Source organism: Kryptolebias marmoratus, linkage group LG14 (genome assembly GCF_001649575.2).
Source record: "Kryptolebias marmoratus isolate JLee-2015 linkage group LG14, ASM164957v2, whole genome shotgun sequence".
In the NCBI taxonomy this organism is placed as follows: domain Eukaryota; kingdom Metazoa; phylum Chordata; class Actinopteri; order Cyprinodontiformes; family Rivulidae; genus Kryptolebias; species Kryptolebias marmoratus.
The window spans coordinates 25,620,056-25,635,507 of NC_051443.1; the positions used below are offsets into that span (position 1 = coordinate 25,620,056).

Below are 15,452 nucleotides of genomic sequence, written 5' to 3' on the forward strand. Positions count from 1 at the left end.
ATCAAAGTTCTCAAATAAAGCACCTTTTGAGAATGTCAATGTTTGTTGGGAATTATCTTACAAAACTAGGAAGGATTTTTGGTTTATATATTAAAAGTTATGGTTGTTTATTGATTTTAGTTAAAAAAAAAACTTTCAGGAAAATGCCCCGCGAAATCCTGGAGGGACTAAAAATGAGCGTCGCTTTTCTAGAAAACATGAAAACCAGAGAACCATCTAGACCAGGGGTGTCAGACTCCAGGCCTCAAGGGCCGCAGTCCTGGAGGTTTTAGGTGTTTCTGCTCCAACACACCTGATTCAGATTGTTTCATCACCTCCTCACCAAATCATCAGGCTCTCCAGGAGCACGGCAACAAGTCATCCATTTAAACCAGGTGTTTTAAAGCAGGAATGTCTAAAACATGCAGGAGAGTGGAGTTTGACACCCCTGATCTAGACAGTCTCTGAACAGCCCGACGTCAAACAGCAGCAGAGACAAAGGAAAGCAGAACGTACCGTTTCTGCAGCTGGCTTCGTCCGATCCGTCGGCGCAGTCCCTGACGCCGTTACACTGTCTGTTCCCCGGGACGCAGCCGCCGGAGTCGCACTTAAACTGGTCCTCCTCGCAGGTACGGAACGCTGCACGAGCCGAGAGGATCCATCCGTTCATTAAAAACACATCATCGATTAATTACCAGCTGTGTGAGCTCCGGTAAAACGACTTCATCAACCCTCCTGCTGGGATCGATTTTAATCAAATCGTTTTTCCATAAACAACAAACTCTGATGTGTTTGGGAGCTTTCAGCCTCGCTGATCTGAGCTCAACTTGCTTTAGAGTTTAAAGATTGTTGATCATTTTGACTTTAAACATGCAGGTTTATCACAGGTTACTGAGTTAAAGTTTACAGAGGATGTGTGTGTGTGTGTGTGCATGTGCACGTACGACAGTTGGCCTCGTCGCTGCCGTCCTTGCAGTCAGGGTCTCCGTCGCACCTCCACTTCTTGTGGATACACTCCCCCGAGGCGCACTGCATCTCGCTGGGCGAACACTTCGCCGGCGGCGTCGGGTGGCGGCCGCAGCGAGTCGGAGACTCGTCCGACTCGTCCTGCGGGAAAGATGGCCGTCCATTCAAAGAGAAAATAATGAGCTAATATTCACCAACTTCCTTTAAACCAAACAAACCAAAACTAGAATTTTACTGAAATCATTTCCTGTAAGTCAGACTAAAATCCTCAAACTAATTTAAATCTGAAATACGGTTAAATAATGAACCTGGATTATTTAGAAGAAGAAGTTTGGACAATAAAACTTCCAAAAACACCAAATACAAAGTGCCCCTGTCCATCTTGGTTTTATAAATCCTAAAATAATTAATCCTGGAGACACTTTGAGACATGAAATGCAAGATAAATGATTCAGTTTACAGCTTTAAACCAAATCAACCCAGAATCAGAGCGTCTGCGCTCCTTCAGGGAGAAATATTTCCTCTCCCCTTCACAGAGCGAGGGGCTCAGATCACATGACCCAATCCTTAATTAGAACCGACCAATCAAACGGAGGAAGGAGTTTCTCCTCCTTTCATCATCTGGGAGCAGATTAATGAAGTAGCTGTGAGCCGAGAGGAAACGAGTCGGACGCCACGAACGTCTCTGAAGTCAGCGAGTTAAAAAAGGTTAGATTTAAAACGTTTAAAAACGAGTTTGGTCCAGTCCTGAAAACACGAAGCAGCAGATCAGGCCTCCTACACTAATTAGTTCCGAACTAATTAGTTTTAAAGCCGTTAGACAAATGTTTGTACACAGACACCCCACCCATCCATTCATCGTTTCTACAATCGTTCACGAGAAGAAGAAACTTCCTGCAGCAGGAAATGAACAATTTTCTCCTCTAAACACTCGAAATGCTGCTGTTTTTACTTCAACCTTTGGAAAAATACTACTTGTTCATGTTTTGTGTCAACCTAAAGTTTTCTGTTATGTCTCAAGACATCTAAAAAAAAAAAAAAATTAAACCACCATCTTCAGAAAGTTCATCCCAAACTCGACCAAACGCTAAAGGTTTGTAAAAACAGCTGGACAGGCTCTCCAGATGTTGGTTTATGGGTTTAAAATTAGAAACAAAAACAGGTCCTTGTTGAGCCGGTTTGTTCAGGAAGTCGTTCATTAAAAGCAAAGAACAAACAATCGAAAAAATGTTGCCAATAATTATAAAAACAAAGAGCAGAAATCAGCTGCTGCTCATAAAACCCTCCGGATCTACCTGGAAATTCAAGTTTCCCCAACAGCTACGTCTTCAAACAGCCTTTAACTTCCTCTACAACTGACCACGGGAAATCCCTTCGTATAATGGTTTGCTGCGTTGTGAAGCTCGGGGATTTCAGGGCTGCAGTTCAGGCCAATAAAAATAAAGTCTTCGAACCAGAACCAGGTGATAAAAAACACCAAATTTCAACAAACTGAATCATTTTGAAGCTTCTGAGGCGAAGAATTAGAAGAAAACGACTAAATTTAGCTAAGAAGGTATTTATATCTTCTCTAAAAATACTGATAAACTAGAAAAAATTGAATTTAAGCAGGGGTGTCTCACCTGGCAGTCCACGTCGTCGTCGCAGACCCAGCTGGCCGGGATGCACGACGAGTTCCCACACTGGAACTCGCTGGGGCCGCAGGAGGACGGGGCGCAGTCCAGCTCGTCCGAGCCGTCGCCGCAGTCGTCCTCGCCGTTGCACACGAAGTTGCGGGAGATGCAGCGGCCGCTGGCGCACGTGAACTCGTTCAGCGCACAGGTGACGTTACCTGGGGGGAGAACGCCGAGTCAGCGTTTAGCTTCTTCTGCAGACTTGGTGCCGTTTTAGCCGTTCACCCATCAGCTCACCGAATACAGATCTGTTAAATCCTAAAACATTGTCCTCTGAAATTACTTCAGCATTTTACCACTACTACTTTTAGTTTCAAGATTCAGGCTACCATTGGGCCCCCCTACCACCACTTTGTGGCATCCTTTAGGCCCCCCTACCACCACTTTGAAGCAGGCTTTAGGCCCCCCTACCACCACTTTGAACCAGGCTTTAGGCCCCCCTACCACCACTTTGAACCAGGCTTTAGGCCCCCCTACCACCACTTTGAAGCAGGCTTTGGGCAGCATTCCTGCTGGTTTCCTCGGCGTTCCTGTAGTTCCCCTCCCTGCCTGAGGAATCAGCCACAGACTGAAAGGAGCAGAAACTTCCTGCAGCTCTCAGCAGAATCAATAATCAATACTTCCAGCAGCAAACTGATCAGCAGCTTCAAAGGGGATCAGCGTAAATCCTCCGGAGATCGACGAGTTTTTCTTCCCGATCTTTATTAGGATCCAGACAGGAAACAGGAAACGAGTCCCAACAACATCCATCCCGACAGGAACAGGCAGGTTTTTAACGAAACCACAGAATTTCTAACAAATTCACACTAAATTGCATTTAATTAGATCCAAACTTGACTCGACTACGTGCCGAACTGTCACGTCTACAGAAACGGAGCCAAAAAAAACCAGATCTGGTTCCAGCCGAGCCGTAAACCCTGCCCCCCACCCACCGCAGTCGACCTCGTCCTCGCCGTTGTCGCAGTCCTTTTCTCCGTCACACTTCCAGAAGAAGGGGATGCACTGAGTGGTTCCCGGGCCGCAGCTGAACTCGTTCACGCGGCACGTCCTCATGTCTGCGGAAACAAAAACATGTTCGCCCGTTAAAAACAGCGTTTACTGCGTCACACGGTTATTTACCCAACGGAATGTAAACAGCTGATTCGCTAACTGCTAACAGTTAAACATCTGACCTGGAAACATGTTTTTAAACAGCCAAGGAACCATTTTACAGCCTTATCTCATTAAAAGTCATTTTAAGGTTTCAAACAGCTGATTCTTTAGCTGCTGAAACTCTTCGTTCTTCAACACGTGGACCGGGCCTGAAACCGGACCGCCTCAGAGAGACGACGCCGGAGCCTCAAATAGAAACAAAGAGCTGCAGCTCCAGGTTATAAACACGCCAGACGACGCTGCGCTTATTTCATTTCCCGTCTCTGAACTGATTTTTGTGGAGTAAAAATAAAAGTTCATCCTCAGCAGATTATTGGTGCAAACCGGCCCAGAAAGTTTACTGCGAAACAAGATGGAGAACAAGCCAAGCAGCACGGAGGGGCGGAGCCAAACCAACGGGCGAGGACGACTTACGGCAGATCTCCAAGCTCTCGTCGGAGCCGTCCTCGCAGTCCGGCTCGCCGTCGCAGTGCCATCGCTTCGGGACGCACTGACCGCTGCGACACACGAAGTCCACCTCGGCGCACGTCTTCTTCACTGGAACGAGAAGAACAACCCGTCAGAGGAAACAGCGGTTTGCATCAGGACGGCGGGGCTCGGGTTAAAATAAAACTTTCCTTCAATAAAAATCAAATAAAAGGATAAAAGATTGTCTCCGTTGGACAAGTTGGCGTTTAAATGAAATATTTATTAAATAAACCAAGAATTAAGATTTCTACAAACAACCCGACGCCCCGCTCCCTTGTCTCCATGTTTTCCTGCCGGCGTAGTTTATTTTGAAAGGATTCTAAAGGAGGAAACTACGATAACAGGTGAGCTCGGCTCCGTCAGGACGTGTCCACAAAGACCCCCGACCAGCAGGACACGTCTCCATACCCCGAGTTTTCGCCTTCTTCGTGGGTTTAAGTCCCAGCGGCGTGGACAGTCATTTTATTTTGAAGTAAAAAGTCGTCTGCCGCGTCGGCTCGGGGTTTAATGAGTCGCCCTGCAGGAGTAAAGGACAAATCTGAAGCAGCAACGTGGTTTTATGTTTGCAGCCAGTGGACGGGTGGACAGGAGGGACAAAACCAGAAGACAGGGGGGTCAAATATTCAAGATTTAGATTCAAGACTCCTAAGAGCTGTAACTCCGTCACATTTCGTCCCGTCGAAGCGTCCCCTCCCTCAACTAATGACCCAGATAGAGGAGCGTATCGGACAGAGACTATATTTAGCCACCTTCACACCAGGTCATTGTCTCAAAGGATTGTGGGAAAGCTTCAGTTGGGGCCCGGCCATCACGGGGGCTTCCTGAACCGAGTCATCTGCTCCGTCTGCTGCAGCTTTAACTCGACCCGGGACTCTGAACTTTAAGGTTTATTGTCTAAAAGCTGAACTCTGGTTACAGAATGTAATCGAGTTAAACCAAGGGAACGTAAAGAACCTCAACAGGAAGAAGCTAAACGCAGAACAGACTTTAAATATTCAGACCGGTGTTCAGCTGCAGCGTGGTAACGACTCGAGTCGCTGATCTGAATGACTGAGTGATGACCTGCAGGAAACAAAGACACACAGGACGGCGTTCCTCAAGGACGAGTGTCGGGAACCGCGTCTTTAATGAAGCGTTCAAAGAATAAAAAACAAAAACATTCCTGAACATCTGCTATGAGCCGATGAAACCATCAAACGTCACGGTTAACGTTTACAAAAAGAACGTGTTTTTAATGACCGGGGATCGAACCCTGTCCCACCACCGTCCCAACTGAGACAGACTCACTGGAAGCTCCTCATCTGAGACACTCCTGGTTTTCAGGGTTTCAATCGGCAAAAAGTGACCCAGAAGGAAAACCGGAGGTCATTTTAGCCCAAGAGGACTGAGCTACTGTGGGACGGAGGACAGTCCACTGCACCACCGTTGCTGCTTGATGGAAAGAACCACACCTGCCTTCATGCCAGGCTTTAAAAACACCAGAAAAGGTTGCTTTTTAAAAATAAAATCGCCTTTAGATGCATCTCATAACTCTAAATATGGCGTCAAAGTCTCCAAGTTGACCCCGCCTCCCTCTGCTCTGATTGGATAAAACTTTGGCTCCGGTTTGTTTGATTTGTCGAAAGCAGCGTCAGTTTAATCCTCGTTATCATAAGATCAGAAGGCCTTAACGGGACCCTCCTACTCATTTCCTGTCGCGGCGACAAACGTTTGAGATATTTTTGGTCAAATCGACGAAAAGCAGCCGAATTAAACTCCCTGAAAACAACATTTAAGCAGCAACAGTAACAGCTGCAGTTATGTTTTTACATAAAATCATTTGTGATTAAGGTGAGAAAGTCATCGGACCGGATCTTAATGTGACGTCTGACAGCTGAGCCAAAATGAAACGAGATTTTTAACTTCAGGTCCGTTTCTCGCTCCCACCGGAACCAGAGGCTGTAATTATATTTTCTGCTGAGCTTGGCACTCCTGTGGGGCAGAGGTTTATTTGGGACAGCGTGCAGCGGCTGGTATTTATTCATGGGTTCACTTCCTCACCGCAGGCGCTCTCGTCGCTGCCGTCGGTGCAGTCCTCGTCTCCGTCGCACTGCCAGACGGACGGGATGCAGCGGCCGTTCCCGCACTGGAACTGGCTGGCTTCACATTCCGTCTTTGTGCCTAAACAAACAAACAATAAACAAATAAACAGCTCAGAATGACCTCAGTCATGCAGAAAATCCTGCAAAAATGAAAACTAAACTCAACGTTTGTGTTGGACAAACCTCCTGGGAACCATCATGGAAACCAGAGAACTGGACTCAACCTTTTAATCCAGCTCCAACTGTTTTAATCCGAATCAGATTAAAGACCAACAACACGAGGACAGAACACACCAGAACCGGTCTACCTTTAAGTTATAAACTTTGTGCCGAATTACTTGTTTCTTAGGAGAAACTGAGCGACACAAGAGGCCAAAACTAAAGAGCCGATCTAGATCAATATTTATTCCAAATACATAAATTAATCTTGGTTTCCATTAAGTCGAACCATTCATATTTAAATATTAAATACTTTTTCCTATTCACATATTAGACAGAATTTAGAACAAACTTAATTCAATAAACAAAGAAAAACTGATAAAAACGCATCGTTAGCATTCATTTCTTTTGATTTCTTATTAATTTTCCTCCATTAAAAACAAGCCAACAAAAATCCAAACGGCTACTAACATTTAACTCTGAAACAAGAAGAAAATACAAATAAAAAGAAACTAAAGCAGATTTATTGTTCCTCCGACGCACGTTAACTCAACTCAGATGTTCTGTTGCTTTTTTCACGTCAAAAATCAAAGATTTCTGAGAAATAAACTTTATTTTAAAGCTTCAGAGGAACCGTCATGAAACAAAATGAGAAGCAGCAGAGAAAATCTAAATGTTGTCTTTGGGGGGCCGGATCCGGCCCGCGGGCCTTGACTTTGACACATCGAGCTGCAGTTATCGGCGGCACCGTCTCAAAATAACTCCGACCTTGAGGCCCGGTTCAGTCTGGACCTGGTCCGGATGCTCGGACCGCTTCACATTAAACCTTCCCGTCGGTCGGGACAGAACCCGGAGTTCTGGCAGAACCTTGTGGAAAGTGGGTCAGCGGCTCAGTCAGAACCGGAGCGCGTCCCCGGCTCTGCGTGAGAAAAGATGGCCCAGATATGAACCTCGCGCTGCAGAGGGACCCGTTTTTACTCTGACGGCGGGAAACTCAACGTTAATAATTTAAAACTAAACGTTCCTTTAAAGATCTGGAGCCGGTGGTTCTTCGGCTCATCGTTCTGCACAACTCTGGCTTCAATCTGAACCCGACGAGCCAAAACTCAAAACTTCCCACACTCCTTCAGCGGCGAGGCGACTTAACGCCGTCTCCTTACAGGGTTTTGGTCGCACCTTGAATGTGTTGCCCTCTGAGCAACGGTTGGAACGACTCTCAGCTACTACCACCACAAACAACTCAAACCGTGTAAACACGATCAGATGACAGCGTCCAAACACGAGTCAGCTGTAGATTATTTCCTGAATGTCTCACCAAAAACCTTCCAGCACTCCATGAGATATTTTGCTGACAAACAGAAACAAAGTGCCAGATGTCGTCCTGGAAAAGTTGCTTTTACTCCGTCAAACAGACTTCAGGTCAGAGATAAAATGTTTTGTCGGGTTCAGTTCGGGTCAAACCTTCATCTGTTTCTGTTCCTGACGGGTCAAAACAAAATAAAACCTGCAGCTGCGACTGTTACAAATAACAATGAAACTGCAGATCTGATTCAAAAACAAACTATTTTGTTGTAATTCCTGCAGCAACACGAGCTCCAGCTGCAGGAAACAACCCTCCTGACGATTTATTATTTTTTATTTTCCCCGACATCAAACTCCAGCCTGAACACAGAAACCGTCCACCTTACAGGTCCATCAGAACCGCCTCAGCAGATTCTGCTTCCTCTGCAGCGTCAGACTCCAGAGCTGCCGGCCGATGAGGAGGAGGAGGAAACCATCAACTCCCCGTCACATTCTTCCCAAACCTCGGAGATTAACGGAACAAACGGGAACTTTCTGCCTTTAAATGTCTGTTAGCAAAATATTTCAAGACCCACTGGACCAAATTGAATAAAACTGAATCACTGGACGCACATCTACAACTTCTTGAGTCAAGCCAATTCAAGATGGCCGCCACAGCAAACTGACTAAGCTATCATTTTTACAGATATTGAGCCAAAATTTGACAAAGACCAACACGAAGAGCCCCATCAGCCGTAAACATGGTGGCAAACTGACAGATCGGCCATCTTTAGGTTGCAGCTGAAGCTGCGTCGAATCGTCTGCCACCTAAAAAGCTCTCCCCAGTAACAAACCTTCACAGTGCGCTCCTCCTCCTCTTCCTCCTCCCACCCACTTCAAGAACACCCCCACACTGCTCCCCCCATTCCCACAGCCGAGGATCTAGGTCTTACAGCATCACGGTAACCATGGAGAGGAAAAAAACATCCATTTTAATCAGGCCGGCGCGCTCCGCTCGCTGCCCGATCTGCTCGCCGCTCAGCTCGCCGTCGGAGGCTCATTACGGAAATTTAAACAAATAAAAAACCTTTTAAATAATCCACGGCTGCTACGAGTTACTCATCCCGAGGTTTGAGACTCAAACTTCCAAGTTTTCGGGTCATTTCTGCAAACGTGACGAATGTGACCCCGTGGTGGAAAAATGAGTCAGAATGAGATCAGACTGCTAAAAAAAAAAATAAAAATGTGACATTTCGCCCTACATGAGCTGCATAGAAACGACTCCATAAAGACGCATTTAATGGATCCTAACAGCGAATCTTCTTCCTTTAAACCAAAGTTTTTAAGCTGGTTTGTTTCAACCTTTTCATTTCCTGTCAAAACTGACAGTTTCTCTGCAGGGAAATCCCGTCGTATAACGTTAGCGTCACCGTGAAGCTTCTGATGACGTCCCTCCAACACCAAACACAGAAATAACTGGAGTTTTCTAACCCGGAACCAGCTCCTAACCGGGGGATAAATCAAGTTTTAAACAAACCTCGACTCGTTTCTGAAGCCTTTCAGACAGAATCGGCCCACAGGCTCATGGGATATGATCGTACGCCTGCAGGAAGTGCTACAGCTGGCTGCTACCGGCGCCGTTTCATCTCTAAAGGCAGAACGTCACGTAAACTGAGACGCTGACGGAAACGTAAAAAAAACAAACCGCGATGAAACCTCTCAGGTTTGAGACGTTTTTGTTTGTTTTAGACGGCAGCGATCCACTTCGGACTAGCCTTTAGCTCGTCGGTCCTGCAGGAAGTGAACCGAAACGAGTCGCAACGACTCGCAGTTTGTCGAAAACCAGACTTACTGGCCTGGAGCGCCGCCGTCAGGAAGCCCAGCTACATTTAAAAAGCTCCACAGCTTGAGTTCAAACATTATACGAAGGGATTTCCTGGCACTAGGGCAGCAAAAACACTCAATTTTAAACCGATTATTCCTGGAGACGTACCTGCTGGTAAACTTTGATTTAAAGCTGCAGTTTGTGTCTTTACAGACCTGTTTTTACAAAAATCTCAATATTTTCCCTGGAAGAAACATCTACTGCAGGTAAGATATTTGCTCTTTACCCTTCCACAGAACGCCACTTTCAAACTGCAGGTTTTTATGAAGCACAGCTGTGTTAAAAAAAGGATTTTTAACTAAAACTAACTTTTCTACAAACTAAATATAAAATAAGTTGTTTATTTTTTTATTTTCCAACTAAAAGAGTCTGGAAACTTCTTTATTTAGTCCAGGAAAACAATAAAAATCAGATTTATTTGTGTAGAAACTGATAATCTGAGTGAAAACAGCTGCTGTTTGGATCTTATTTATTATAATTTAGTCCTTTTTGTCATTAAATAATGAAAGAATTTGCATTAAAGCCATCAGGACTTTTGATTTTAATCTGTTGAAATGTTCAAGTTTGTTTTCTGAGTGTTTTAATTACAGCTGTGGTGAAAAGTTAATTATCAGTTTGGTAAATTAATGTTAAATTAGGTGTTAAAGTGGCTAATTGGAGAAAAATTGTTAAAAATGTTAATTTTGGTCATAAATGAAGGAAATCCAGAAGCTTTAAATTACATTTTGTGTCGTTTTCTTTGAATTAATTGAAGTAAAAATGGACTTTCCAGTTCATAGCTACAGAACCGGACAGAAAAACAGAAAATTAACCCAGTTTTAATCCGGATTTTGTTACATTTTAATCCGGTTTGTTCCCAGTTTTCACCTCAGGGTTAAATAAATAAATAAAGAACTAAAGAAGAGCAGAAATCACAGCGTTTAAATTAAACTGTTTTATGTTTTAAACGCGTTTTAATGAGATGCTGAGTTAAATGAGAACCAGGTGCGAGCTGGGCCTCGCTCCAGAACTAAATCCGGAAAACCTCATAAATCTGGACCCGCACAAAGTGTCGGAACCAGAACCTCGGGAATAAATCTGTGAAAACGCAGAAAATCAGGCGCTAAAATGTTGCAGTTTGATGTTTTTTTTTGTTTTTTGTCGCCCTGCGGTAAACAGCAGCTAACGAGCCCCGGGAAGGAGCTGCCAAACGCGGGCATTCCTTCAAGGAGCAACCGGGAGGCAGGTGTACGGACCGGCTGGAGGTTAGCTTCCGGCCCGGACCCGCTCGGTCCGAACCGAACCGAGAAGCCCGACAGGCGCAGAGCGGGCTGGGCACTCACCGTGGCCGGTACCGCAGTGCTGGAGACACATTAGCAGCAGCAGGATCCCCGGTGTGGACGACACCATCTCGGCGCTGCTAGCTGCGGAGCCGCTTCGCCGCCTCGCGCCGCCACCGGCCTCTTCTTCGGTGGTTTTTTTAATCTGTCGGTGGAATCCGCGCGCGAGCCGAGCACAAACGGAACCGGACGGGACGGTGCGGACCGGACCGGGACGTTTCTCTGCCGGGAGGGGGTTCGGGACCGAGAGGCGGCCGCTGTCTGCGGAGCTGCGACCGGACTGAACGAAGGCGAACGCATCGCGCACGCCACGCGCCCTTTTATTGCGTCCCACAGCCACGCGCCGTGCGGCCCGTGCGGGTTCCCGCTCCGCCCTCTCCTCCGCGTTCACGAACAGAAATACCGCTTCGGCAATAAAGCGGCAAACTGCATGTAATTAAAGCCCCGCATCAACTGCAAACAGATAAAACTGTAAATTAAACCTGTTTGAGTCACTTTATTTATGTTGTGAACAAAACAAGTTTAATTGTTTATCAGACAAAATGATGCTACTGAGAACAAAGATGATCCAAAAGATAAATAAAATAAATTAAAGAAACAAAAATTACACAAAAAACTGTTTAAAATGTCTCTAAAAACAAAGAAAATGTAAAATAAAGAAAGAAAGAGACTCTAAACAACTGAACTGACACAAAGTGAACAAAAAAATAAGAATAAAAAACGATAAAAAAAACTCAAAGAAAAATAAAAAATAAACATCTTTAGGACAAACAACAAAAATAAAAAGCTGTAAAATAAGAACAGAGAGCAATATATGGTGGAAAAATACAACTAGAGACTAAAATGTAAACAAAAAGGAAAATAAAATAAAAAAGAGTAAAAATTATAATAATAAACAAAAATATAAACATTAGTTCCTGTCTGTGACTCATTCGGCTAAAAACATGTTTTTATTTCTTTATTCTGCAGAAAGGTTAATTAATAAAATCACTGAATTCTTCAAATAAGTCTGCAGAAATCTGAATTTGTGAGTTTTATTAAACTAAAATTTAACTAAAGGCTGAGCAGCGACCCCCTGTGGTCACGTGCTGACACCAGAAATGTAAACATTGAGACAAATTTCTGTAAATCTTTTTTTTCTTCTCATCTTACAGAAATAAAAGCCTGAATCTTTTCTTTAACTGACTGCAGACGATAAATCGATGAATCCTGATGAATTATCTGCAGAATTTAAATAAAATGTGAAACGAATGAAGATCAGATTTATTATTTTAGACACAAAGATTGATTTTAAGCGCCAGCCGTGCTTTTATTTTGCTAAACAATAAAATCTGATGTTTTTCTCTTCTCTGTGGTATGAAGACCAGGTCCTGGTGTTCCTAGGGAGGTCCTAGGGAGTCTTGATGGGTTCTGGGGGGTCCAGAAGGCTGAGAGCTGCCAGCTTCACTCTTCTTATCTCAGGATTAAGCTCCATCTTCATTATTGGCTGCTGATCCCCCCCCCCAAGCTCATTCTGACCCAGATTTTCTTTATTTTTATCTTTATTTAATTTTTCAAAAGCACAAAGACTTCTTTAGATTTCTGTTCCCTTCCGAGTCTGTTTTTATCTCTTAAATCTTGAAGTTCTACACAAACTGCTTGGACCTGAGATGAACCGGTCCAATCTGTCCTGTGCTTCATGGGATATTTTGCTAACAATCAGTTCCATGATTGCCCACCTTTAACGCAACAAAAAGAAGCCAAACAGGAAGTTTTCTGTTCATCTTTATATCATCTCAGTGTATATTTCTGTAGAAAACAACATATTTACATTTATTTATTTGACATATTTACAGATAAATATCAAAACATTTTACAGGATAAAGTTCAGAAAGTTTCACTTTAAAGACAAAAATAAATCCGTTCAGTTTTACTGTTTGGTTTCAGGTTTTTCTTAATAAAAAAGATGGGTTTTATTTAGAATTTAAGGACATCAAATTCGTTCTGAAGCATAAAACAGACTTGAATCCAAAAAAGTTAAAAAAAAAAACTTTGTTTCTGTAAAACAAAAAAACAATAAAAAGTTGTAGAAATTAAATAAAATAAACTGAAAATAAATATATTTGCTTTTATAAAAAGGTTAAAACAAGCTAAAATAAGATAAGTTTGATTTACATACATTTTAAGACACATAATTTCTTCCTCTGTGTTTCTGTGCATTAAAACTTGTTTTCAGTCTTTTGGCGCCCCCTTCTGGACACAACCCGTCATTACACCCAAACTGGTTCTGTTTTTAATAGTTTTTAGCAGTTTTTGTTACAATAATCTATATCAGCCTACATCAGATGTTTGATTATTTAAGGTGTTAGTTTGATTTTTAAAACAGATTTATCTCCGTTCAGGAAAGGATAACATGTTGAAACAGAAGACCTGAACTTGTTGCAGTGAACAGACTGTTTTGCAGTGAACTGATTGTTTTGCCGTGGACACACTTTTACAGTGGACAGATTGTTTTGCAGAGGACACATTGTTTTGCAGTGGAAAAACTGTTTTGCAGTGGACACACTGTTTTGCAGTGAACATATTGTTTTGCAGTGGACACACTGTTTTGCAGTGGACAGATTGTTTTGCAGTGGACGGGCTGTTTTGCAGTGGAAAACTGTTTTGCAGTGGACACACTGTTTTGCAGTGAACAGAATGTTTTGCAGTGGAAAAACTGTTTCGCAGTGGACACACTGTTTTGCAGTGGACAGACTGTTTTGCAGTGAACATATTGTTTTGCCGTGGACACACTGTTTTGCAGTGGACAGATTGTTTTGCAGTGGCCGGGCTGTTTCAGGACGTTTCAGCTGATCGAAGCGTCGGTGTAGGGTTTCTGCAGCCGCAGCGAGCCGTGCTGAGGAAGAGGCCGAAGGTAGTAGTGTTCGATGAGGGCCGACAGATCGGGGAACGTCACGTCGCTTTCCAGGAACACGCTGTCGCCCTGAAATCAAGCGAACAGAAGCAGAACAGAGGCAACAGGAAGTGAGGTCAAACAGATCAGGAATACAAACGTTAACGAGGAGAGATCGGCTCGTTACCTCTTCAAACAGGCGGTAGTTTCTAGCTTTGTTTATGCTGACGTCCCAAACCACCAAAACCTGGAAAAACAGAACAAATAGCTTCTTTTAGTTTATATTTCCCACTTATTTACAAACTGAGATGGTCTTAATTTATTTGCTTGTTTTGTTTTTACCCTTGTGGTTTTGGTTCGAGAGTTTCTGATGCCGTAAAGTCCGTCCTGCGGAGATGCTTCGGTTTCCCTGAAAAGCCTGAAGAAAAAACATGTTTTATTAAATATTATGATTTATAATGTAACTGTGATTCATCCTGCTGATTATCATCAACAAAAACTTTAACATCACGGTTAATTTAAACCGCGAAATAAAATAAACTGAGAGCGTAGAGGCAGCTCCTCACCACCAGGGGGCAGAAACACACAAAAAATGACAATTCAGACTAAATATTATTACTATTTTAGGTTTGTAAATAAAGATCCTGCAGATAGAAGTGTATATTATTTATTATATATATAGATTTTAAAACAGGTTCTAAAAATAACAGATGAATAGGTTTTTAGGAGAGGCATCAAAGTTTTATATAAACTTCTTATATTTTTCATAATTTTTTCATAATTTTATTGTGTTAATCTGTTGATTAATGTTAATGTCTGTTATAAACAAACAAACAAAGAGTAAACAAATGTCGTACTTTTCTACGAAGCTGGTTTCAGTTGAATTGATGAACACAGATTTTGGCAGCTGAACCTGCAGACAGAAAAAACACAAACAAAGAGTTAATCACAGAAGAATGATTCAATAAACCATAATAACCAGACGTGTCTCACTCCCTGACAGCGTTAAAGGCAGGACGGCAGACTAGAAAATAAGCCTCAAACAAACAGTTTCTTTGTAGAAGAAATGTAAAGACTGTGGGGTATTTTTTTGTTTTTCTTGGATGTGTTTCATTAAAATTCATGACAAAAATAAAGAATAAAGCTCGAATATGAGGATATCTGTCTTGGCTCCTTTAAGTAAATTAATTAAAACCTACAGTTATCGTCTCAGATGTATTTAAGGTCAGAATCACAAAGTTTAAAGTGATTTCTGACAAAAACTGAAGTTTGTTGTCACATCAGAAGAAGCTTCTCTTACCGTCTCGTAGTCGCCATCCGAGTCGTCGTCTTTGCCGTCTCTCTTCTGGTCGGATGTCCTCCTGTTTGTGACGGGCTTCTCGTCCACCAGAGAACGAAAGCTCTGCCCATCAGGAGTCGCTCTTCTGACGAGAAAACACTTCTTAGAGAGACGCTTTCACCCAGTTTACCACCAGTGATTCTACAGCTGACAACATCTGTCTCTAACCAGCTGACAACATCTGTCTCTAACCAGCTGACAACATCTGTCTCTAACCAGCCTCCAACATCTGTCTCTAACCAGCTGACAACATCTGTCTCTAACCAGCTGACAACATC

At 43.2% G+C, this 15,452-nt stretch overlaps 2 protein-coding genes across 5 annotated transcripts in view; both read right to left on the minus strand.

The window, feature by feature from the left end:
- Positions 1–11,276, minus strand: part of vldlr (very low density lipoprotein receptor) — a 23,629-nt gene extending 12,353 nt beyond the window's left edge. The window contains exons 1-7 of one of the 2 annotated variants that reach the window (XM_017440489.3): positions 10,967–11,275; positions 6,279–6,398; positions 4,185–4,307; positions 3,551–3,673; positions 2,568–2,776; positions 924–1,086; positions 496–618 (exon numbers count right to left, since the gene is read on the minus strand). In XM_017440489.3, the coding sequence (XP_017295978.1) occupies positions 496–618; positions 924–1,086; positions 2,568–2,776; positions 3,551–3,673; positions 4,185–4,307; positions 6,279–6,398; positions 10,967–11,033 (928 nt within the window). In that variant the 5' untranslated portion in view covers positions 11,034–11,275. Of the gene's footprint in view, positions 1–495; positions 619–923; positions 1,087–2,567; positions 2,777–3,550; positions 3,674–4,184; positions 4,308–6,278; positions 6,399–10,966 lie in introns of both variants that reach the window. The other variant, XM_025002620.2, reaches the window with a different exon arrangement.
- A 1,455-nt stretch (positions 11,277–12,731) lies between these two features.
- Positions 12,732–15,452, minus strand: part of sh3bp2 (SH3-domain binding protein 2) — a 35,994-nt gene continuing 33,273 nt past the window's right edge. For 2 of the 3 annotated variants that reach the window (XM_025002618.2, XM_017440483.3), the window contains exons 9-13: positions 15,136–15,259; positions 14,693–14,748; positions 14,178–14,253; positions 14,023–14,082; positions 12,732–13,925 (exon numbers count right to left, since the gene is read on the minus strand). In XM_025002618.2, coding sequence (XP_024858386.1) covers positions 13,788–13,925; positions 14,023–14,082; positions 14,178–14,253; positions 14,693–14,748; positions 15,136–15,259 — 454 coding nt within the window. In that variant the 3' untranslated portion in view covers positions 12,732–13,787. The remainder of the gene's footprint in view (positions 13,926–14,022; positions 14,083–14,177; positions 14,254–14,692; positions 14,749–15,135; positions 15,260–15,452) is intronic. The other variant, XM_025002619.2, reaches the window with a different exon arrangement.